Here is a 26618-nt window from a genome sequence, read left to right as displayed (position 1 = left end):
CAGGTCTAAACAACCAGAAAGAATCATATGTGGTTAGTAAGAGTAGACTCTCTACAGGAAATGTCAGGTAAGGATGAGTGTGAACTAATGAAAGAAAGAGGGGCAGCAGATTATTCCAGGCAGAGGGAACAGTGTGTTTCAAGGTCCATGGTAATAGTGTGGCCAGAGAACTAGAAGAAGTGCTATATGGCTGGTTTACGGAACATAATTTGGGATGGGGAGGTTTTAAGGCTGATTTCAAAGCTGATTTTTCAGAAGCAGAATACCAAGCCTTTCTTCCAGGTATAAAGAAAGGGGAGTACTTGAGCTATAATAGGGCTAAATATTCAGGTTTAATTTAGTATTAATTTGAAGCAGATTATGATAAATTAAGATACATACTGCAATCAGGAGAGCAACCAACAAGAAAACAACAACAAAAAGGAATTAAATGGTATGCTAAAATATATCTACTTAACACAAAAGAAGGCCATGAAGAGAAAGAGAATAACACAAAAAAATAAAGCATGAAACAAAGAAAAAGTTACAAAATGGTGATGTAAAGCCAATCATATACATAATTACATTACATATGAATAGATTAAAACTTAAATCAAAAGGCAGAGATTATCAGATTGAATTAAAAACAAAAATACAAAAAAAAAAAAACAAGATTTAACAATATGTTGCCAAAAAAGAAACAAGTTAAATTCAAAAACATAAACACATTCAAAGTAAAAAAGGGGGAAAGATACGCAATGCAAACAAAAACCGACTGCCATCAGGTTGGTTCCAACCCCCAGCAACCCGATAGGACAGAGCAGAACTGCTCCACAGAGTTTCCAAGGAGCAACTGGTGGATTTGAACTGCCAACCTTTTGGTTAGCAGCTGGATCACTTAATCACTGTGCCACCAAGGCTCCATGCCATGCATATAGTCATCATAAAAGACCTGGAGTGGTTATATTATTATCAGGCACAATACACTTTTAAAAATATTACTAGAGAAAAGGAGGGTCAATATATGAGGCAGATATGACAACTACAAATATATACGCACCTAACAAGAAAGCCCAAAAAGCGTACAAAGCAAAAACTCACAGAACTGAAGCAGAAGTAAGACAATTCAACAATAACACTTGTAAGCTTCAATACCTCACTCTCAGTAAGTAAAAGGACTGGACAAAAACACCACCCAGGAAATAGAAAAGCTGAACAATAATTCATCGTTAGCTAACATTTAAAGAACACTCCATCAAATGACAACCCAATGTATAGTATTTCCAAGTCCACACGGAACATTTTCTAGGATTAGCCATGTGACAACTTTAAGCAGTGCTCTGAGGAAAATTCAAAGCTTTGATTGCTCATGGCAGAAAAAAAAAAAGGCTTCAGGACAGCAATCCAAGATTCCACCTTAACAATCAAAAACAGGGTAAAGTAAACTCAAAGGAGACAAAAGAAATAATAAAGAGGCAAAATCATAAAGAAAGAGAAAATAGAGAAAAGCAATGAAACCACGGTGATTCTTTTAAGAGGATTATTAAAAAAAAAAAGTGCCCAATCTTTAGCTAGACAAAGAAAAAGAGAGAACACAAATAACCAAAAACAGGAATGAAAGAGGGGGCCATCACTACTGACACTACAGGACTGAAAGGATTATATGAGAATAATATAAACGACTTTATGCCAACAAATTAGACAACTTACATGAAATGAACAAATTACTAGAAAGATATAAGTTACCAAAACTGATGTTAAAAGAAACAGAAAATGTGAATAGAGCTATAAGAAGTCAATGAATTGGTAATTTAAAATATTCCCACAAAGAAAAGCCAAGGCTCAGGTGACTGCAATAGTGAATTCTATCCTCTAAATAAAGAAGAAGTAATACCAATGCTTCATTAGCTCTTTGAAAGAAAATAGAGGAGGGAGTAATTCTCAACTCACTCTCCAAGGCCAGTATTACAAAAACCAGACAAAGACATCACAAGGGAAAAAAAATACTACAGACCAATATTCTTCATGATTATGTATGTAAAAATCCTTAATAAACTATTAATAAATAAAATCCAGCAACATACAAAAATGAACTGATTCTGACTCATGGCAATAAAGGATATCAACAAAAAATCTGCAGCTAACATTACTTAATGGTGAAAGACTGAATGTTTTCCTCCTAAACTTGGGTACAAAGCAAGGATATTCATTCTCTCCATTTCTATTCAACACTGCACTGAAAGTTCTAGCCAGTATAAGAAAAAATAAAAATAATAAAAGCCATACAGATTGGAATGGAAGATATAAAATTACCTTTATCTGAAGATGATATAATCCAGTATGTAGAAATCCTAATGATTTCATTTCAATAAATTTAAAAAAGCCAGAACTAAGAAATGCATTTAATAGGGTCACAAGATACAAGATCAATATATAAAAATCAATTTTATTTCTATATACTAGTAACCATCTGAAAATGAATTAAAAAGGAAAAAAAATCCATTCACAAGAGTATCAAAAAGCATAAAATATTAGAAATAAATTTAACAAAGAAATGTAAGACCAGTACCCTGAAATTAAAACCTTATTGAGAGAAATTAAAGGATTAAAAAAAAAAAAAAGGAGACATTTCATGTTCATGGATTGAAAGACTCAATATTAAGATGGAAATTACCCCCAAATTGACATGTACATTCAATATAATATATATCAAAGTCTCAGCAGTCTTTCTTTAGAAATTGACAAGCTGATACTAAAATTTGTATGGAAATGTAAAGGAGCCAGAATAGTCAAGGGAATTTTGGAAAAAAAGAACAAAGTTGGAGGACTTGTACTATCTGAGGTCAATATTTACTCTAAAGTTAAAGTAATTAATAGTGTGGTATGGTATAAGGACAGCATATAAATCAATGAGACAAAACTGAGAACTAAGAAATAAATCCTTACATTTATGTTCAGTCGATCTTTGACAAAGGTGCCAAGGCCATTTAATGGGGGATGGACAGTCTTTTCAACACATTGGTCTGGGACAATTAGATAACCACATGGAAATGAATGAATTCAGACCCTCGCACTACACACAAAAATTAACTCAAAATAATTATAGAGTTAAATGAAAGAGTTTATACTGTAAAAACATGAAGAAAAGACAACGGAAAATCTTTGTGCCATGGGGTAGGCAGAGCTCTTTTGGCCAGCCCAGTTCAGTGTGAGAGATTTTGACCCTCCATCTTGGTGGAGCACTGGTGGCATAGTGGTTAAAAGTGTGGCTGTTAACCAAAAGGTTGGCAGTTCAAATCCCACAGCCACTCCTTGGAAACCCTATGGGGCACTTCTTCACTGTCCCATAGGGTGACTATGAGTCAGAATCGACTCAACGGCAACAAGTTTTTATCTTGGTGGAGGGGTGGAAAGTGGTAGGATGGGAGATACTGCTGCAGCCACTTTGGAAAACAGAATCCGCCCCATCTGGCTAGGCAGGTGCTTCTTGCACACCACTGCATGCCCACTAAGACATAATCATCTCCTTAGTCTTATCATGGTTGCAATTTTGTATTTTTATATATGAATACATGATTTCTATCTCTCTCACTAGACTATAAACTCTATGAGGGCAGGATCACGTCTTTTATTAGTTCATATGTGCCAATCACATAGTAAGCACTCAATAATTTTGTCTTTAAACTGAACGAATTAATACATCATTACATTTGCCTGTGGGGCCTACAGAAAATTTTTAAAATTTTGAACATTTTCAGTTCCCCAAGTAAAATATTTAATGGAATTCCATGCCCTGGCGTTTTCAAGGCAATCTTGATTTAAAACATCCTTTCCCCACAAATATAATTTTGTCCTCACAGCTAACATGATCACAATACATATTCTGGAGTGTGTAAGTCAATGTACCAGCCCAGCCTGGGATCATTAAATCTACCAGCCAACTCACTGCTGTTGAGTTGAATCTGACTCATACTGACCATATAGGGCAAAGTAGAATTGCCCCGTAGGGTTTCCAAGGAGCACCTGGTAGATTCGAACTGCCAACCTTTTGGTTAATAGCCGTAGCTCTTAATACTACCCCACGAGGGTTTCTGGGATCACTAAAGGCAGTCTTATTCCAGTTACCTGTTTAGCAGAAGTGACAGCTTCTCTAAAAGAAACTGTCTACAGAGCTAAAGTGATCAACGCGTTAGTTTTTTTTAATCAAGAACAAACAATTAACACAAAAGGCCTAAATTAACTTGTGCAATGGAGATACATATTCCCTTTATATTATCATATTCTCAATAGCGTCTGAAAGGTTTAAAAAAGGCTACCAATTGTTGACAAACATAAAATAGGAGCTAGCTGGCTCTCTGTACGCTGCCCCTCCTCTCTGCGTTCGTTATGCTCTGGTCAGTCATGGTATTCCTCGGGCTGAATGGCAATCATCTGCTTATGCTTCTCTTTCCCCTGAAATGACGTGTTCCTCCAGAGAAGGACCTGTTTTTACTCATGCCTGTACACCCAACGCCAAGCACAGCACGTGGCACATGGAAAGCACTAGTGAGTTTGTGTGGGACAACAACGAATTCATGAGATGTTTTCAGTGTCACAAAAAAAACTTAGGACTTGAAGTCCAAAAACCTGAATAGTGACTGAGCTCTCCAGCTTATTAGCTGTATAACCTGAGCAGCATTAATTACCCTGGCTAAAAACCCGCTGCCTTGTTTATGAAGAAGGAATAAAAGGCACCCATTACCATCGAGTCAATTTCGACTCATAGTGACCCTACAGGACAGAGTAGAACTGCCCCATAGAGTTTCCAAGGAGCACCTAGTAAATTCGAACTGCTGACCTTTTGGTTAGCAGCCAAAGCACTTAACCAGTATGCCACCAGGGTTTCCGAAGAAGGAATAATGCCAAGTCATTCACAGGGACACTGTGAGGTCTACCTGAGATAACATATGTGAAGCTCTTTAACAGGGAAAGTGTTATACAAGTTACAATTAATGATACTAATTACTAAGAATTAAAATAAAGGAAGACCTTTAAAGTCCAACTTGAGTATCAAGAAAAATTATACTAACAGGGATGAGGAACTTCTTGATTTCTTCCAAAGCATGTCCCATCCGGGCATATGCTTCTGCTGGTGGGGCAAAAACTTCAATGAGCACATGGAGATCATCGTTGAGGTGGAAGTACTTTGCTTCTCCACTTTTCCTCAACTCTTCTTCCTGAAGGAAAATCATGTTTAAAAATGTGTCATTAAGAGGAAAGAAAAAGAAAATCAAAACTACCAATGCTCATGGAGCATCACAGAAAAAAAAAAAAAATTTTTTTTTTTTTTCTCACAGAGATTCATTTAAAAGCAAACAACACCCTACAGAAGGACATTCAAAACATAAATCTGACCCTGCCATCCCAAAGAGCCCTGGTGACACGATCTAGCGTTGAGCACCTGGCTGCTGACTGAACGACCGGTCGTTGGAGCAGCTCTGGGGTGGAGAGATGTGGCTGTCTGCTGTCATGAAGATCGCAGCCTAAGAAGCCCTAAGGGGCAGCTCTACTCTGCCTTATAGGGCCACTATGAGTCGGAATTGACTTGAAGGCAATGGGTTCGGGCCATCTCAAAGGCTTCCAACCACTCCTGGAAGGGTCTCAACTCCTGACCTTGACCTATTAGGAGGCCCATCATCTGCCCACTGCTGAGTCCCACGGCTCCCTAGCATTCTCCTATCTCTCTGGCTCAAACCCCTCCGGCTGCTGCACAGGCCTCTGTGTTCCTCAAGCTGGCTAAGCTCCCAAGCTCACCGCTGCACTGTCTATACTGTGTGCCTGTGATGCTGCCACAAAGCTTGACCACGACCTAAAATACCTTTTTTTCTCCCCTGCCTATTTTCTGTTTTCCCCCACTGAAAAGGTGGCTATCACGGAGCAGGAACCATGATTGTCTTGTTTGCTGCTGCATTCTCCATGTCTAGGAAAGTGGCTGGTATAAAGTGTACACAGAGCCCTGGTGACCCAGTGGTCAAGGGCTCGGCTGCTAACTGAAAGGCAGGCAGTTTGCACCCGCCAGCCACTCAGTGGGAAACAGACGTGGCAGGCTGCTTCTGTGAAGACTAGAGCCTAGGAAGCCCTATGGGGCAGTTCTGCGCTATCCTACAGGGTTCCTATGAGTCGGAGTCAACTTGTCAGCAGTGGGTTTGGGTTTATATGGTACACGCTCAACAAACATGTTGAATGAATGGCTAACACATTTTATTTATTCATTCATTTCTATGTTTATTTGCTCATTTTCACCATCTTCAACAAACATTTCAACATACCACTTTTAATCTGAGGATAAAATAGGGAATAAAATGAAGATTGTATTACATGGTTTTATATGAGTGCGTAATTATGACAAAGGTTTTTAAAACTTTTTCTTTAAGGTTTACATAATGAAATTGAGGGACAATTAAAAGAAAAGAAAAAAAGATGGTTAAGAAACTACTGATTTTGTTCCATTATCTTTCCACAACTAGCCTTCATTAAGGTGGCAACGACAGGCCCTGGTTTCCAGAACCTGGGTCTTTAATTAGCCTTTGTTTCCAACATTAGAATAATACAGAGACAAATTCAGGTGAGCAGGAGCCATCATGTGGAGTGATTTCTGAAAGGCCTGAAACCTTCACAGGCTCTTCAAAAACCTATTGGTCACTCACCATGAGTCAGAGTCAACCCAACTGCAGCTAGCTTGGTTTTTCACGCTGTTTTACACAGGAGGCACATTCTAGACCCCAAGACTGGCGCAGGGTAAGGCGAGCGAGGCAGGGTCGTGAGAGTGCAGGCTCGCACCAGTTCTCTACTGAAAATCTTGGTATTTTGTTTATTCACATCCATTTGGGTTTTTAAAAATATTTGGCAATGGATATTGGTGAAGGCTGCACAACGTGATTGATGTAATTGGTGTCAACAAATTGTACACATGACAACTGTTTAATTGGCAAATGTTATGTCATATATCTTTACAACAATAAAAAAGGGAAAACATATTGCAAAAAAAAAAAAAAAAAGTTTACCTCACAAGAAAGGGAAGGCCAGGAATTTCTAGTCATCACAACTTTTATTCCATCATTAGCCCAGACAACAAAGACGCAAATGCCAGACTATTACAAGTGCACACTAACACTTAATTTGAAAAATCAGTTTGGTGTTAACACATGAATATTAACGCAAGACCACAGAGAAGAACAAAACGGACAGCTTTATGGAAATGTCCGGCAAATGGAGACAATGTGTATAGCCCACTATGCTGCCTAGCACCTGGCAGGCACTTACTAAGTGCTAGCTTCCTTCACATTTACGGAAAGTGGGTCACAAACTGAAAGAAGAAAAAGTATTTGAAGTAGGGAGAGAAAATATGAGTTACCATAATACCCTATGCATTTCCTTCTAAATTAAAAAAACAAGTACCATTCTTTTATACTAACTGCAGACCACTGTTCTAATTATTTGATCTGATACTGTCTCGCATAGCTGAAGTTTTAAAAGCTGGATTCTCTGCATTGCAGTTCACCTCCGAAAGCATTAACTACTGAAACAAACATTTCTTTCTTCTAATATAATAGCAAAATAATGATTTTAATGGGAGACTGCAATTATTGATACATAAGCCAACAATTTCATTTCTACCACAAATTGAAGCTAAAACAGTGAGGCCTTCTCATCATGCTGGAGCCAAGGAACAATCCGTTGACTGAGGAGTTACCACAGAGCTGGGACTCTTTCATGGGCTAACGAAGCCGGCAACGCACTGCCCCGGGAAGAACACAGTCTCGGAAGTTCTGTATTCAAATCCCCAATCCAACATTTACTGGATGACTTTGGGCAAGTCATTCTATCCTCATGAGGGTAAATTAGGGAGATAAAACCAGAATAAGCAATCCTACCTTGAAGGGATAATTTTAAATGAGTTTAATAAAAGTGTAGTATAGTATCGACCTCACGGGGTTGTTGTAGTAATAAGGAAGTTAACACACTCAAGTCTTTAGAATTATGCCTACCACATAACAAGTGGTGACTAAAGTAATGCTGAGTATTATTATATAACTCTAGCATTAATCCTTCTACTGTTCTGTAATACAGGTGACGTAGGCAAAACATCTACCATAACGTTTGGCACAAACTGAAGGCTCAGCAGATCATGAAGTTATCGTGAGTACTATGATTCTCATAATTTCATCAATGCAGCAAACAAAAAAAAAAAGGAATTACATTCACATCAGAACTTAAATAGTAACATTTTGAGAATCCACAGGGAAGACGTTTTAACGCTAAATAACGAGAATCTCCTTAGAAATTGAGACTCCCTTTAGACTTTTTTTTTTTTTTTTAGACTAAAGGTAAACTAGTGAAAAGGATGAACTGAGATCAGTATTAAAGAGTTCACACTTATTTTTATTAAAATTGTTTCCTGTCTTAGTTTTCTGGTTAAGCATTAGCCTGAGGAACGAAACACATTTTAGAAAGGGAACCTCTGAAATGACATTTATGACACCGAAATTCCAAATGCACCCACTGTACTCAGAGCATTCTAAAGAGTTAAATGTTTCCCAATTAAAGAAAGTATGAGCTAACAAAAGGATAGGCTCCTAGGCAATTATCTTAAATTATGAACATTTTAATACAGCAATCATAGGTAAACGTTCACTGCCTTTATAGTGTACCCTCTGCCAGACAGAACCACAGACACGGAAATAACCAATACAAAGCACTGACTACGGTGGAGCTAGAGCCTGTTCATCCTTCTGCGCTTTTCTGTGTTTTCTGAAATGTCTGCAAGGAGCACTGTGGCAGCAGAGGTGAACTCACCTTTCTGCGCTGCAAATGCTGGAAAGGTCAAAGCTACATTCTCAGCCTTCCTGGCAAGGGTAGGGCTCAGAGCTTAGCTTTAGTCAGCCAATCAGATACACACGTGCAAGGCATTATTTTATACTTAATTTAAGAGGAAAGCAACACTACCACAGGTGGGATGGACTTCTGTATTTTGCCAGTTTCCATCTAGACTACATGGACTGGCTCCCACACTAACAGATCCGGGGAGCCATTTCCGGATCCCTGGGCACTAGCAGATCCAGGGAGCCATTGTGTGTCCCTAAAGCCAACAATTACATGGCAGATCTTGAATTTTGGCAAAGGAAGCAGCTTTCAGAGTCTGTTATACACCCTTGTTCTGGAAGACAGTCCTAGAGAATCACCCTAGAGCCTGACCCCTTAGGCCCTTGCAACTATTTGACAAATGCCCACTTCTATGGATTAATATACCTTCTTTGCTAAAATAGCCAGAGTGAACCAGAACCCTGACTGACAAAGTACTTAATACCGACAGATACTGCAGCCATTCTAGCATTCTATAAACCCTGGTGATAGGGTACATGACACAACTAGTGAAAACCATGGGCAGGACTCCATTGTCCTACTTCTGCTGGTGGTTGTTAAAGGAGTCCCCTGTTGAGTAGCAGTGCTTTTTGGCATTCAGTGACAGTGAAAGGAAGGACATCCAGGATTGGTTATCTGGATTTAAGGCAGTCAGGACTGGAGTACAATATAGCAGATGGGATACTAGTATATTCCATTCAAGAGTCAAACTTGTTACTTAAATTATCACCTGTGGTTGTCCTTCAGTGAAGTTCTTCTCAAGGTGTAACTGATGGAATACGTGGCAGAATGGGGCTTATGGGGCCAAGAAATAAATGGACTTCTGGTCCTAGCCACCTGACAGTGGGCTCAATGGATGGTAAATCCACAATGCACGCTGTCCCCCCGGTTCTTGCGCATCTAGATGAACTATAAAGATCAGCCACTTGTAGAACCCCATACTGACTCTCTGACCTGTGCACTGAGGGTAAATAAGCCAGGAATGCCCATATGATCAAGGACACAGAATCCAGAGGATCAGAAGATCGGTGACATGTGGTCTTGGAAAGAGGCCCCAGTATGTAAGTATAGTGGGTCCCAAGCAAACGCCAAGTAGGCACTCTGACCAAGTAGCCAAGGGGACTCACTCCAGAGGATGTCAGATGGCCTCATTAATGCCACCTCAGTGCTACTATACTCAACGTACTCTTGACAACATGATCCCTGTGACAGGGATCAAGGATACGCATGACTTGACAATGGGTACTCCCCTCAACGTGACTGACTGGAATTGCCGCTGCTGAGGGCCCAATATGCCAACAGCAGGGAACAGCCACAAGCCCCTGATATGACAATGTAATCTAGAAGGACTTCCAAGCTCGGATGCCAAGCTGACACTCAGGGTCCCTTTCATGGATAGTAAGGTACTTGCCGTTACTAGGACACACAATCCAGGTAGGAATTTGCATTCCCTGCTTCCCTTCCACCTGTGAGACCATTGGTGGATGCTCTGATCAGTCACTGAATGCCACAAAGTATTGCTCCTCACCAAGGAACTCCTTTAACAACCAACAACATAAGTAGGACAATAGAGTCCTGCCCATGGGTTTCAGTAGCTGAATCACGTACCCCATCCCCAGGCGTTACAGAATGCTAGAATGGCTTACCGAAAACTAAGGTGTCAGCAAGGTTGGGGGACTTTCCTACAAGATAACAGCAGAAGCGATTCTAATGCATAGCTAGGTTAGGCTGCTCACCAAGCCTTACTGTCTCAAATATGTAAGATACTGTGGTTCCTTAACTCATATATTCTGACGAGAGGAGAAAACGGAACCATACATCAGTCACTAGGTTAGAAAGATTCTGACTCACCTATAGGGTCACTATGAGTCAAAATCTTTATATATGGTTCCTTTTTCTCCTCTCGTCAGAATATATGAGTTAAGGAACCACAGTATCTTACATATTTGAGACAGTAACGCTTGGTGAGCAGACTTACCTAGCTATGCGTTAGAATCACTCGGAACACCTACTGAAAATTCTTTTCGAGGCTCCACCCAAAAAGAGCTTGAGGCATGAGAATGGGTATTTTTAAACAGCACCCCATGTGAGCCTGGTGCGTGGTCATGTTTTCCACTACTGTGGTGGAAAACGCGGGCGTTGGTGTCAGAAAGGCATCGTCTTATTCATTGTGTTCACCACACAATTTACTGAATGTCTATTCATCAATCTGGAGAATCTACTCAAGCTCTTTGAATCTGTTTTCTTATGTGTAAAATAAGGAAAATATTTTGTGTATTTTCTATCATTTTTCAAAGGATCTCACGATGCAGTGCATGTAAAATGCGTCACAAAGCACCTACCTCACGGTGGCTGTTCAATAAACAAACGCTGGCTATTTTTATTATAAAACCCATTATTCATATGGGCATTTTTATTAGTAGGTTGGATTCTGTTTAAATAGCTTTCAGGAAATGATCAATATCCCATAGTAAGTAACCAATGAACGTGGATTTGGTTCCCAGTAATATAAATCTTTTAAAATGAAAGAACAAAGTAAGTGACACAGCACATTATAAAATGTGAAAATCCCTTTCAAAATTGGTACATTTAAAAAAGTTATCAATAAAAATAACTTAGTAATTTTTAGCTTATAAAAAAGCAGATAACGTGATGACATCCAAGTAGAACAACTATGTGCAGAGGACTGAGCAATCATTAAGACATTTAAAATCAATTTTAATAACTTGATAAAATGCATATAATATCAAATCAAGGGAAAAAAAGGAGAAATATATATACACTAGAACCTCAACCATGTGAAATACACGCATATAAAAAAAAGACCAGAAGGAATTAATCTAAATGCAAAGGGTGATGGTGAGACTGGATAATGTTGACCTTTTTTCATGATTATCTCAGTATCACCACGCTTTCTACAAGATTCAGAAATATAAGTATTACTGTTTTATTTTTTAAATTAATATAACATTTAGAGATGCAGCCTTAAGATACTATTCTGAAATTTGCCATAATGGTTCACTTTCTAAACAGTATCACCAACATATCACCTTACGTTAACATCGTCACATGATTTCATTTGAAATCCTAGTTAGCTTTAGCTTTTCAATAGTATATATTAATACAATGGGCGATCTTGGAATGCACAATAAAACTTGACTAGAAAAGAAGCCATTGTATATAACGAGTATTACCTTTGCCTTGTCTCGCATGGAACCTTTTCCAAGAATGGACATTTTTGTCAAAGTTTCTTCCTGTAAACGCTTCAGAGAATTGCCACGTGGACCCAAAAGTTTCCCCACAAAGTTGAACTAGGAAAAACAAACAAACCACAACTTGTAGCATTCGTATCTGAAAGTAATTAATGAATCCTGAATGTTTGCAAACACAACGGTACACTCCACTCCACCGATTACTGGCAAAAATCTAAGTTCCTGCTACATGCAACATACTGTGATATTCTGCACAAACTATGTAACACTGGGTAACAAACTGTAAAATAATTCTTTAAAATGATGTATTTCTTTATACCAAATACTTTAGCAATGGCCTATATTTTACAAATTGTGAGTGGAATTAGTTTCCCAGAACTCCCAAGTTGCTGTCCGGACAATTTCAACACACCTTAAGTAAACTACAGACAGTGCTGGGACCGCAGCACGGGTGAGGGCGAATGACAGCAGATGTACTGTGATGTACGCTGGCTAGACTGGTCACGATGGGGTGCCGAGTTCTTCTGCGTGGTCAGTGTTCAAACTCAGTTCTTCAACCAATAACAGCACTTGGCCTAGAGGAGTTCTTAAGCATTCAGCGGCTGACAACAGCTTTATGACCAAATCCATCTATAGCTTCCAAAATGACTAGCTTTGGGAATGTGGGCAACTTACCTAATGTCGATGCTGCGGTTACTTATTTAACAAGCCAAGTAGAAGTGAATTAAGGGTGCGGCCTCCGAATCCAGACAGCTGAGGTTTACAACCTGGCTCTTCCAGTTACCAGCCGAGTGACTCTGGGAAAATCACCTAATCTCTCTATACCTCACTTTCCTCATCTGTAAAGTGGGAATGACAATAGGACCTACCCCCATAGGCCTGTTCTAAGGATTAAATGGTCACTATACATAAATCATTTAGAACAATGCTTGGCACATAATAGACACTCAGTAACTACATTCTGAATGAAAGAATTATTAGGAATTCATACAACTGTTAAACGCCTTATAATAATTAAGGTAAATCACGAATACTTCTTGGTCCCAGATACAAAACTGGCTGTTTCTCTAAAGCAAGATTCTTCAGTTATAAACTCATGTAGCTGCCACTCTGATATCAGTTATCTTCCACAACCTAACCCACTGCTGTGCTGTTGCTGTTTTTAACAGAAAATTGTTCCTCAATTTATTTAGCAATGGCGATTTAAGTAATTTTCCTGGAATATGCAGTTGGCACCTTAAAAAATCAAGATGATATTTTTTCCTTGCCCACTTTTAATTTTATTGGTCTTCAAGCAAAAAACAAATATACAGTTTTGACCTTTACATGTAACTACTTTTTAATTTTTTAAATACAAAAGTGATCCTTATAGGAAGATTAAAAAGTAAAACAGTACTACAAGATTAAAGAAATAAATCCATCACCTGACCCACACACACCTTATTCTTGCTCCTCAGGGGCAATCTACTTTCAAATCTTTTAACCATTTCTTCTAGTATTGACCTTAGTCCCCTTTTTCTCTCCTCAATAACACAATCATATTGATATTTCTTGATTTTTTAGTTTTATATTCTATTAACTTTCTATTTTGGAAAACACAGGTACTGATCTCTTATACCTGTTTCTCTCTTCTCTCTCCTCCTCTCTCTTAATACGGATATAGCACAGCTTGCTTTGACTCAATATTCACTGTATACAAGAAGATCGTGTAAAAACTGCCCACAGCTGAGCCACAAGGTTGACTGTTAGTTTGGCTGGAAATAAAAGTCTAAACGGCAAATCACTTTTCTCTGAATATTCATGGTGTTGAGTTTCTTCTAACTTCCAATGTTGCTGTTGAGAAGTATAATGTGACTTCTGATCCTTGGTACATGATTCGTTTTCTTTTTTCTCTCTTTGGGAGTTTCAGGATCTTTTCTTTTACCCTAGTATTCTCAAATTTGTCAGAAAGAGCTCGAACTTGGGTGAGGATCTTTTTCCATCCATTGGGTAGGTACTCAGTGGACTCTTTTAATCCTTCTGTTCTGGATTATGTATTAATTACATATAATATAAATTTGTATAATACATAAAAAAATAAGACATATAAATTATTATATATGGATATGTTTTAAAAATAGCACTGAGATTTCCTCCATTTTATTTTTTGCTATCTTCCTAGGAATTCTATCATTTGGATATTGGGTCTCCTGGATTGAATCTATAGGTTTCTAATTTTTTCCATTTACTCTCTGTTCTACTTTCTGGAAAATTTAACTATATTTCCTACTACCTTTCTTTTCTCTATCAAATGTTAATTCCTAATAAAATCAAAAAATAGCCAAACCCACTGCCGTCGAGTCAGTTCCAACTCATAGTGATCCTACAGGACGGGGGAGCACTGCCCCATACGGTTTGCAAAGAGTGACTGATAGATTCAAATCGCCAACCTTTTGGTTAGCAGCCAAGTTCTTAACCACTGCAGTAATAATTTCTTATACTTGCTACAGCCATGGACTAAATTATGCCCCGCCCCCCCCATGTGTGTATTAACTTGGTTAGGCCATGTGTGGTTGTCCTCCATTTTGTGATTTTCCTATGTGTTATAAATTACAATAATCTCTACCTGCGGTTAAAAGGATTAGGGTGGGATTTAACACCCTTGCTCAGGCCACATTCCTGATCCAATGTAAAGGGATTTTCCCTGGAGTGTGGCCTGCACTACCTTTTATCTCTCAAGAGATAAAAGGAAAGGGAAGAAAGCAGAGAGTTGGGGACCTCATACCACCAAGAAAGCAGTGCTGGGAGCAGAGCACATCCTTTGGACCCGAGGTTCCTGCACTGAGATGCTCCCAGACCAATGGAAGACTGATGCATCGCAAGGACCTTCCTCCAGAGCCGACAGAGCGAGAAAGCCTTCCCCTGGAGCTGATGCCCTAAATTTGGACTTCTAGACTACTGGACTGTGAGAAAATAAATCTGTTAAAGCCATCCACTTGTGACTGTTACGGCAGTACTAGATGACCAAGACACTGCATTTTCTTTTAATATTTTACACAAGTAATATCATTTATCTTTCTGAGGATATTAATGACAGTTGCCACTCCCTGTCTTGCAGCCTACGTAGCATCTGCTACTTCCAAAAGTCTTCTTCTTATCTCCATGTTTTCTGACTTGGTCTCTCTGTACATGTTGGAATTTGCTCAGACACCTACCTGGTAATTCTTTACCTGTTTATAAAACTATACGAAGCTCTAAAACACTGACTGCAAGTTTTCTTTTCATACATGAGACTTATCAATTGATATGGTTCACTCTAAATAACGGTAGCCAGATTTTTTTCATCAAGAGTTACTCAAGTATCAGTATCTATATTTCACTTCTCCTGGGCTAGTCATTCTCCTGGAGAAGAATTCCCAAATCTTCTAGGAGGTATAAGCCTGGCTGCCCAAATCCTGGAAATCCCAACCCTAAGCAAGCACACATTTCTTTAAAGGAGACAATGTCCTCATTTTCAGTGCAGCATCTCAGGTTAGCCCTCGGGATATCTGTATCTTGGGGCTCAAAGCTTCTCTTAGTCAACCTCCTCAGGTTGCTAGGATAAGCTGCTTAGCTTTGTCAGCCGAGGACGAACATCTGATGGTCCGGCTGTTTCTCACACAGACTTTCAATCAAGTCTCCTCTTTTCAATTCCACCGATCACAATAACTGGTGTCTGTAATTCCTGAGCCGTCTAATGGTTTTACCACACTAATGAACATGTTTCTAGTTGGCTTCCTCTTGCCCTGAAAGCTCAGGGTTCTGCTTTCTCTGGTCTCCTAAGTCGTTACCGTTTATCCATTTATTTTGCAGATACCAAAATTTTACTGACTTCACTTGCCTGTTGTTGCCTTACCCTCCCCTTGTTATTTTCATGGATTTGTGCATTTTTTTATTCCTTTATATTCATTTTAGTCGAGCTTCAAGGGTGGAGTGAAAATAAATGCATGTGGTCCATTAGCCATACTTACATTGCATTTTTAATATTCAAGTATTTCCCGACTGAAAACAATTAAGAAGAGATTTTAGAAATCATACAATCCAAGCATCTTATTTTATACTGATGCCCATAGTGATAAGAGTTAATTCAAGGTTACATGAATAAATGCTTTGTAAAAGCATAGGATTCTATCTAAGAAAGAATAGCATTTCATATGATTTTATATACCTTCAGGGGTTTCTTTCTCCATTTAACTTCTACTAGTCACCTACTTATTAAAAAAAAAAAGTATATAAATGTGTATTTTGACAAACAGAAATACTTTTATTCTCTTCTTTGTTTTCCTTAACTCTGTTCAGTCATATTATCATTTACTAGTTCTACTTCCAAAGTCAAGTTAACCCTCATGAGTCTCAGACCCCTCATCTACAACACAGAGATCATACTACGTCCTGTGGGTGCCTGCTCTGTGAATTAATAAAACGCATAAAGTCACCTATCAGAGCAGCTGGTAGAGTGTACACACACACTGCTAAATTGGTAGTAAACTGATGACTTTATTGTGGTCACATATAATTTTATCTGACCAATAGCCGCCTTTTACTGAGAACTGACTCCCCTTAACCCACAAGGCTACCAAGGGAGACACCACAGTGAGACATGGCCATGCCCTGTCCACCCAGGTCAGTCAAGGAAGCTGATTCTTGACTAGAAGTCAAGGGCGTCATCTGAGGTTTAGAACTAAACGTGTGGGTACTAGCGTCCTCGGAGCTGAGTCACAAGGATGGCAACGCACTCGGTCCCATTCTCAACTGCATATTGCATCACCTCCGTGGGGGGCATCTGGGAATTGTCAGCATGTCTGTTTGTTTGCCCCAGTGACTGGGGTTACCACTGGCATTTAATGGGCAAAGGCCTAGAATGCCTTTTATGTTAGAAATGAATGTGACTGTCCTTCACAAGGAAAACTATCCTGTGTAAAATGCCAATTTTATATCTGTCAAAAATCACTGTTAGAGTAAGAACCATGGACTTTGGTTATTTTCTTTTTCTTACAATAGAACTTGTTACTGCTCATTTCTCAGTTTAAAAGTAGAATTCCCCCATGGGTTCTATATAATAAAGAAAGAAAAAAATTAACAACAACAAAAAAAACCTAAACCCATTGCAGAATTGATTCTGACTCATGGCAACCCTACGTGTTAGAGTAGAACTGTACCATAGTTTTACTGGCTATAAACTCTACGGAAGGAGTTTCCAGGCCTTTCTTCCGCAGAGCTGCTAGGTAGGTTCGAACCATCAACCTTTAGGTTTGCAGCCAACTGGAAACCATGTATGCAACCCAGTGTCCTATGGATTCTATAAAACACTAATTTAGTTAAAAAGCAAAACAAAATAAACAACCACGCCAGCAACCTAGCCACAGTTGGTACTTACGACGACAAAAAAAAAAAGCCTAAGTAATACATGGGCTCAGTATGTATTTTGGACCTTTCAGATCATGTAAGAAAACATCTAAGGAAGTGAGACAAGCTGGGCAGCACAGTTCTCCTATCTGCCATCAGTCCTATGACGCCTACGGCTGTTCCCCCAGACACAGACTTCTGAAGGAGTGTCACCAGCGAGCTCACCCTCTGGCCAGCAGCCTGGTCCCTGCGTTTCTCACAGTCCTTGATTTCACAATGTTTACAAAGCATGGCTTACAAGAGTCACCACACTTCAGGGATATTATGAAGATTAAAACATCTCAGATAAGGTAGCTGAGCACTCTGACACAATGTTGAATTTTACCTGAGTCCTAGGCTCCTGGAAAACAGCTATGATTAAGAAACCCCCTACCCTTTTGTATTCCTGAAATAGCTTATTGCAAAAAACTGCCCTTTCAGATATGACTTAGATAAGATTCAGGATGTCCCCCTAGTTTGCCTATGACAAGGCGAGACATCAATCCTTTGTTCCTACTTCTTTGCCCCATACAAGGCTCAGTGAAGTTCCTCTCCATTGATTAATGAGAACGAAATACCCATTAACCTGACTAGATAAAATTATAGTTTAGCTTTTCTCCTTCCCCCCAGGTACCCTTCCACTGAGCCAGAATCAATCCCTCCTTAATGGCCCATCCCAAGAACAGGCTGACTCAGAGAAAACAGTCCCTGATCTACTGTCTCACTGTGCCACCAGTACCCAATCATCCCACCTCTCTACACCCGTCTCCCACCTCCCCATACTGGTTTCCCTCCGGCCTCGTCTGCTCCTTTCCTGCCTGACCTCTGAGATGCCTGCCGGGCTCGGTAAGCCTTTTCCCTATCGTAGCAGTTACCCCCACCCACCCAAGCCATAATCCTTGGGAATAAAGTCTTTCCTTACCTAAATCTGGATTTGTTTTTTATTTGATAACTATATCTGCAAGATAGTAAGAACTTGCCACATTTGAACTTTTATTTTTATTAATAATTTTGTGTACAGATTTTCCATGGAATGTAGAAATGTTGCCATTTCCAAGACCAATGATTTTTCTTCAGATAACAATTATTACATTACATATAGTATTATATTACAAACGTTACAATTGGAAATGAGGAATTTTCAAGTTATTACAAAGGTGATAAACCAACATACAGTAAGTATCTCTGAGGTGCACTGCATAACGTATAGGCTACAATATTCCTCATCAGTGAAGACCACGTGCCATTCTGAACAAGTTTTAATTGATCTAAACTATATCTGTGACGTGACACTATTCCCTGGGGAATAATTACAGTTGAGCTGTCATTTCATAAACAACGAAGCCTGAAGATCACGCCACTGTCTCCATTCAAGGTTCCCCTTAATTGGATGCTCATCAAAAAGTTGATCAGTCTAACAAAGGGGTGTTTTATTGACTTCTAACTCAACACTCAAAACTGAACCTGCCTACCTCTCTAACCTCTCTACTCTCCTGCTTTTGATTTTAGACACTCTGGGCTTCTTTCTGTTTCTCAAAACCACCACGCAGGAAGAACTACACATCTGAATGCCGGCTTAGTTGGAAACAGCGTCGCTCCCAAACTGAAAACAAGAAGTCTGGACAGAGTGCAAACCAGTGCTGGGATCTCAGAGACATACTCCACGTCTGGCGATAGACAGGCCAGGAAGCAACAGGGCTGGAGCATCTGCTTACAGGGGATGGGCTAGCAAGTGAGCGTGAAGCCCCCAGGAGGCACACATGTAGGAGGGTCCCTACATCCTCAAATGCTTTCTTTACACACCCCCGCTTCGTGCTCACAGTGCCAGTCGGGGGAATCCTGACACCACTTCCCCTGGGGCCTGGAGCAGGAGGAGAAAAGCCACCAAGGCCAAAATCAGCCCAAGTCCATCCACTCTATATCACCTGAAGGACGCAGATCCATCCACTCTGTCTCACCTGAACAAAAGCTTTTATCTTCAGGAGAAAGAGTGGAGGGGAGAGACTAAGGCACAGAGCCACAGGAGATGAAGTAAGAGAAGAAGACAGGTACCTCAAGCTGGGCTTTGTAGGCCAGGGTCAAGAGTTTGGATTTAATTTTGAGTTTACGATATGGATACAATCTGGATAATTTAGTTTTCTCGTTGTATTTTGTCCACTGCATAAATCTATGGTATGAATTCACTTTTAATAATAGTGAAAATTTGCTTTAAAAAGAGAACAAAATCAATTGTACAGTATGTCTGCACAAGCAGTCCTCTCACACGGCTCACTCGGTGTTGCAGGCCCCGAGGGGCTCCTTCTAGCACTGCACTTGACATTTAGCATCCACACTGAGCTACTCTGGCTGTCCTCCTTTCACTGCTTCATTTCTCCTGCTGAACCTACCAAACTGTACCTTAAGACGTTTCCTTTCAGCTAGATGCTTGAGAGGAGGGCTGTGTTTTAGTCAACTCTGAAATCTTCCCACATCTCATCTCAGTACTCTTCCCTATTCTTAATACACAGCCTAAGGCATAGCAGATGCTCAAAAACAAACAAACAGAAGTGATGAGTCAACAAAAATAAAAGACTAAATCAATGAAATCTGGTTCCAGGGACCTAGTGCCCTCTCTCCCTCCATCAGTGCTGTACTTTGAGAAAGGCACAGCTATTACCAGCACCAGCCTTTGGTACAAGAAGAAAAGAATTTCAAAACACGGAGGAACTCTTGAGGTTCCAGCTCTGCTCACCATGACAACAAATGCTCAAAGGTGTTACAGTGCATTTCCTGTTACACATACTGTTTAATATCCCTTTTGTATTGTTTTTCTTAAACGTAATTCACTACTTCATGGTCAAAACCAAAGCCCGGGATAAATTTCAAACTTGCTAAATGTAATTCCCTTTGGTCCATTTTGCTCCCTTGTTCTTCTCACTACCATCCAACCCTAGCCTGTAGCCAAACGTAAGACTGTCAACAAATTTAATTGCTAAAAAGGCATTTAAAAAGTAACTACAAAGAAACTTAAAACACTTTAAGGAAAGAGTATATAAATTCAGTTAAGTATTGGAATATAGCATCCTCTGTCGTAATCAAAAAAAAAAAAAAAAGATCACATTCTGCACCAATAAAACAACCTCTAAGGGATAACAAAATATAATTTTTAACAGTATTTTGCAATGAACTTCATTTTTTTTATCTGACACACATATAAACATATAACAATGATTCTACACAATGGAAACCCTGGTGGTATAGTGGTTAAGTGCTACGGCTGCTAACCAATGGGTGGGCAGTTCGAATACACCAGGCGCTCCTTGGAAACTCTGGGGCAGTTCTACTCTGTCCTATGGAGTCGCTATGAGTCAGAATCGACTTGACGGCACTGGGTTTGGTTTGGTCTGGTTATTCCACACAATGGGTAATACTGTGTTCTACTAAAGATATCCAAATATTTTCAGGATATTATACAAACTATATCGTAGAGAAATAGTTAATCCCTATTTGCAAGCAACAGGTGGAAATCACAAAATTTTGCACAGCCTAAAAAAAAAAATTTTTTTTCATCTGACTTGAAAATTAGGGGCTGAAATCACTGTCGTTGGGTGCTGCTGAATTGACTGCCCCATAGGGTTTCCTAGGTTGTAATCCTTACAAGAGCGGATGGCTAGGTCTTTTTTCCTGAGGAGCAGCTGACCTTTTGGGAAGCAACCAAGTACTTAACTACTGTGCTACCAGGGACTGAAGACTTCTACATTCCTCTTGTCTCGTTTATCTAAAGCTGTAAAACAAGTTACCCTAAAACTCAGTAGATCTGGACAATAACCACCTTATTTATTTGTTTACAATTCAGCAATGGGGGTGGGGTGGTGAGATGAAGACTGTCTCTGTTCCATGTGGTGACAGCTAGTACAGATCAATTGGGGCTGGAAGCTCCACTTCCAAGATGGCTTATTCCCGTGGCTGGTAAGTTGGTGGTGGCTGTCAGCTGGGGACCTCTATTCTTACTGGCTTTATTGATTCTCCACATGGCTGTCTTGGGCTTCCACTTACCATGGTAGCCTCAGAGTGACAGAGTTCTTTACAGCATGATGCTGGCTTCCGAAATCAGAAAAGCAGAAGTTGTCAGTCTTCCTTACAGCTCGGGGCTGGAAGTGGCACTGTCAGTTCTACTGTATGTCTCATGAGCTGCCAGGACTGAATCCAGGGTAGGGCACTCTCCAGGAGCATGAATACAGGGAAGGGCATATTACAATGCACTACCTCAAACACCAATGACAAAGCAAGCATTTATCAGAAAGTTAAATGTTAATAGTCTCAAACATCACAGTCTTCTCTAAGGCCTGGCTATCTATGTGTTGTCCTCTTTTCCCTACAGGGGTGATCTCTGAGGGCTGAATCCACATTCTATTCATCTTTAAGCCTGCTACAGCTACCTAAAACAGCTCCTGGATTAAAACATGCAAGCAACAAATGTCTTCATGCATACAAAAGTGAATGACAAATGCCAATCAAAATTAATATACCAAACATTCCAATCGCTACCCAAACGTTAAACAAAACGCACATTATGCCACAGGGCCACAAATGGAAGGAGGCAGATATTAGTATATGGCCCCTAACTGGCAACAACGCCTTGTAATTGAGCATCTTATAAAAACCTAAATGATTATTAAAAATGCTTACGAGGACATCTGAGAAAGGCCGTGAAATAATGGGGTACTATATCAACTCGACAGCAACAGGTTTTTTTGGTTTGGTACTAGAAAAACAATATAAATGTATTTCTGGAAAGGTGGGTCTGAAGTAAGATATGAGAAACAAAAGAGAAGATAAAAAGGACACAAAGAAATGTTTGGACATAGTAAGAAGTATATATCTCAAACTAATCTAAGAAAGGTAAGAAGATATGAGAAAGTAAGGAAGCCAGAGGAAAAACAGGTCTACCAGAACATTCCACTATGACGTCAAATATAATTGTTCCTTACGTGTTACCCCCTCAAATGTTCCAAGACCGTATGTTAATATGAGAATGATACCCATCCATTGGCTTTCCTCACAATTCAATCCAAGCTTTCCATTTCAGAACCCTACCCAACCTCCTTTCAACCACCCAGGAATGGATTAAGATTCTCCACATGGCTGTCATGCCTCAAAACAAAGTTTTGCGGTAGAAAGAAGAAAAATTACTTCAAAACTCTGAATCTTAGATTTCTCACCTACAAAATGGTGAGAACACCTATTTCACAGAGTTATTATCTCCCATTTGTGAGTTTGTCGTAATATGCTGGCTTGCATGTTGCTGTGATACTGGAAGCTTTGCCACTAGTATTTCAAATACCAGCAAGTCACTCTTAGCAGTCAGGTTTCAGACTAGGAAGAAGGACCTGGAAGTCTACTTCTGAAAAAATTGGCCAGTGAAAACTTTTATGGATAGCGGCAGAATATTGTCTAATATACTGTTGGAGGCTGAGCCCCTCAGATTGAAGGCACTCAAAATATGACTGGGGAAGAGCTACCTCCTCAAAGTAGAGTCAAACTTAATGACATGAATAGAGTCAAGCTTTCGACACCTCCATTTGCTGATGTGATGTGACTCAAAATAAGAAGAAACAGCTGTAAACTTCCATTAATTGGAGAGTGAAATATACAAAGAATGAATCTAGGAAAATTGGGAGTTGTCAAAAATGAAATGGAATGTATAAACATCAATATCTTAGGCATTAGTGAGCTGAAATGGATTGGTATTGGCCATTCTGAGTTGGAAAATCATATGGCCTACAATGCTGGGAATGACAAATTGAAGAGGAACGGTGTCATGCTCATAGTCAAAAAGAACATTTCAAAATCTATACCAAAGTACAATGCTGTGAGTGGTAGGATAATATCCATAGGCCTAAAAGGAAGACTAGTTAAAACAACTATTATTCAAATTTACACATCAGACACTAAGGCCAAAGATGAAGAAATTGAAGAATTTTACCAACTTCTGCAATCTGAAATTCATCAAACATTCAATCAATAATTGATAATTACTGGTGATTAGAATGCAAAAGCTGGAAACAAAGAAGAAGGATCAGTAGTTGGAGAATATGGTCTTGGTGACAGAAACGGTGCCAGAGACTGCATGATTGAATTTCACAAGAACAACAACTTCTTCACTGCAAATATCTTTTCTCAACAACATAAACGGCAACTATACACGTGGACCTCACCAGACGGGATACATAGGAATCAAATCGACTGTATCAGTGGAAAGAGATGATGGAAAAGCTCGACATCGTCAGTCAGAAGGCGGCCAGGGGCCGATTGTGGAACAGACCATTAACTGCTTATATACAAGTTCAAGCTGAAGTTGAAAAAACAAGTCCGTGAGAGCCAAAGTACGACCTTGAGTATATAACCCCGAATTTAGAGACCATCTCAAAAATAGATTTGATGCAATGAACACTAATGACTGAAGACCAGACAAGCTGTGGAATGACATCAGGGATATCATACATGAAGAAAACAATATGTCATTAAAAAGACATGAAAGAAAGAAAAGACCAAAATGATTGTCAGAAAAGTCTCTGAAACTTGCTCTTGAACGTCAAGTAGCTAAAGTGAAAGGAAGAAATGATGAAGTAGAAGAGATGAACAGAAAATTTCAAAAGGTGGCTAGAGAAGACAAAGTAAAGTATTATAACGACATGTGCAAAGGCCTGGAAATAGAAAACCAAAAGGAAAGAACACACTCTGCATTTCTCAAGCTGAAAGAACTGAAGAAAAAATTCAAGCTTCGAGTTACAATACTGAAGGAATCTACAGGGAAAATATTAAACTACGTGGGAAGTATCAAAAGAAGACAGAAGGAATACACAGAGTCACTGTACCAAAAAGAATTGGTCGATGTTCAAACATATCAGGAGGTAGCGTATAATCAGGAACTGATGATACTGAAGGAAGAAGTCCAGGCTGCACTGAAGGCATGGGTGAAAAACAAGGCTCCAGGAATTGATGGAATACCAACTAAGACGTTTCAACAAACAGATGCCACGCTGGAGGTGCTCATTCTTCTACGCCAAGAAATTTGGAAGATAGCTATCTGGCCAACTGGCTGGAGGAGATCCATGTTTGTACCTATTCCAAAGAAAGGTGATCCAAAAGAATACAAAAATTATCTAACAATATTATTAATATCACACACAAGTAAAATTTCACTGAAGATCATTCAAAAGCTGGTGCAGTAGCACATCGACAGGGAATTGCTAGACGTTCAAGCTGGATTCAGAATAGGACGTAGAACAAGGGATATCATTGCTCATGTCAGATGGATTCTGGCTGAAAGCAGAGTCCTAGAAAGATATTTACCTGTGTTTTATTGACTATGCAAAGGCTTCTGACTGAGGGGATCACAACAAATTATGGATAACGCTGTGAAGAATGGGAATTCCAGAACGCTTCATTGTACCCATGAGTAAACTCTACATAGATCAAGAGGCAGTCATCGAAACGGAACTAAAGGATACTGCATGGCTGAGCCAGGAAAGGTGTGCGTCAGGGTTGCATCCTCTCACCATACCTATTCAATCTGTATGCTGAGCAAATAATCCGAGAAGCTGGACTATATGAAGAAGAACGGGGCATCAGGATTGGAGGAAGACTCATTAACAACCTGCGTTATGCACACAACACAACCTTGCTTGCTGAAAGTGCAGAGGTCTTGAAGCACTTACCGATGAAGATCAAAGACTACTGCCTTCAGTATAGATTACACCTTAACATAAAGAAAACAAAAACCCTCGCAACTGGACCCATAAGCAACATCATGGTAAACGGGGAAAAAACTGAAGTTGAAGTTGACAAGGATTTCATTTTACTTGGATCCACAATCAACACCCATGGAAACGGCAGTCAACATATCAAATGATGCACTGCAATGGACAAATCTGCTGCAAAAGACCTCCTTAAAGTGTTAAAAAGCAAAAAACGTCATTTTGAGGGCTAAGGTGCGCCTGACCAATGGTATTTTCAATTACCTGATGTGCATGCAAAAGCTGGACAACGAATAGGAAGACTAAAGACGAATTGACGCCTTTGAATTATGGTGTTGGTGAGGAACGCCGAATGTTCTACGCACCGCCAGAGGAAGGAACAAATCTGTCTTGGAGGAAGTACAGCCAGAATGCTCACTAGAAGCAAGGATGGCGCGACTACGTCTCACGTACTTTGGGCGTGTTATCAGGAGGGACCAGTCCCTGGAGAAGGACATCATACTTGGTAAAGTACAGGGTCAGCAAGAGAAGATAAGCCTCAACGAAATGGATTGACACAGTGTTTGCAACAATGGGCTCAAGCATAATAATGATCTTGAGGATGGTACGGGACCAGGCAGTGTTTCATTTGTTGTACGTAAGGTCGATACGAGTTGGAGCCAACTCAACAGCACCTAACTAACAGCAACAACAGGATTATTACGAAGATTAAATGAAATAATGCACGGAAAGCCTATACTGCAGTGCCAGAACACAACAGGCATACAATAAACATCCACTTCTTTATGGTCTTCTAGCTATTACTGACTTTCCTACTCAGGCTTTTGTAATATTTAAAGCAGTGGTTGGCAACCTATGGCCCACAGACCAAATCCAGCTTGCCACCTCGTTTTGTTAATAAAGTTTTATTTGAACACAGACACGCCTATTTATGTATATTGTCTGAGCTTCAGCACTATGCAGCAAAATGACTAGTTGCGGCAGAGACCCTATGGCCCCCAAAAGTAAAAAAATATTTACTAATTGGGTCTTTAGGAAAAGGTTTGCTGTACCCTGACTTAAATCATTGATTACACAAATTCCTTTTGCATCTGCCAAAGCATGCAGGGACACAGTGAGCAGTCAAGTGGGCCACAGTAAGTTCAGGAACTATCTCACTTATTTTCCCAGCTTTGGCAATAATGCATTCCTGGTTGCCCAAGTGCCTCAGTTCAAACTAATTTAGATTGTGTACATTAAGTAAAATGTTTTTGAGTACCTACCATACATAGATAGACAGACAGACACGTTTATTTTAAAATTCTGTGTGTGTGCTTTTTTTTTTATTATTTGTGTGCTATCACTGGTTAATATTTCAATACTTACTTAAGGCAAAAGGGTCATC

At 39.7% G+C, this 26618-nt stretch overlaps 1 protein-coding gene across 3 annotated transcripts in view; it reads right to left on the bottom strand.

Annotated features, from left to right (window-relative positions):
- KHDRBS3 (KH RNA binding domain containing, signal transduction associated 3) overlaps window positions 1-26618 on the bottom strand; it is a 184039-nt gene that overhangs the window by 81871 nt on the left and 75550 nt on the right. For all 3 annotated transcript variants that reach the window (XM_064268111.1, XM_064268109.1, XM_064268110.1), the window contains exons 3-4: window positions 12075-12191; window positions 5049-5195 (exon numbers count right to left, since the gene is read on the bottom strand). In XM_064268111.1, the coding sequence (XP_064124181.1) occupies window positions 5049-5195; window positions 12075-12191 (264 nt within the window). The remainder of the gene's footprint in view (window positions 1-5048; window positions 5196-12074; window positions 12192-26618) is intronic.

The sequence above is a fragment of the Loxodonta africana genome, chromosome 14 (genome assembly GCF_030014295.1).
Source record: "Loxodonta africana isolate mLoxAfr1 chromosome 14, mLoxAfr1.hap2, whole genome shotgun sequence".
NCBI classification, from domain to species: Eukaryota; Metazoa; Chordata; class Mammalia; order Proboscidea; family Elephantidae; genus Loxodonta; species Loxodonta africana.
Note: the sequence above shows the minus strand (reverse complement) of the source record. Positions and strands in the feature narration are given on the sequence as shown.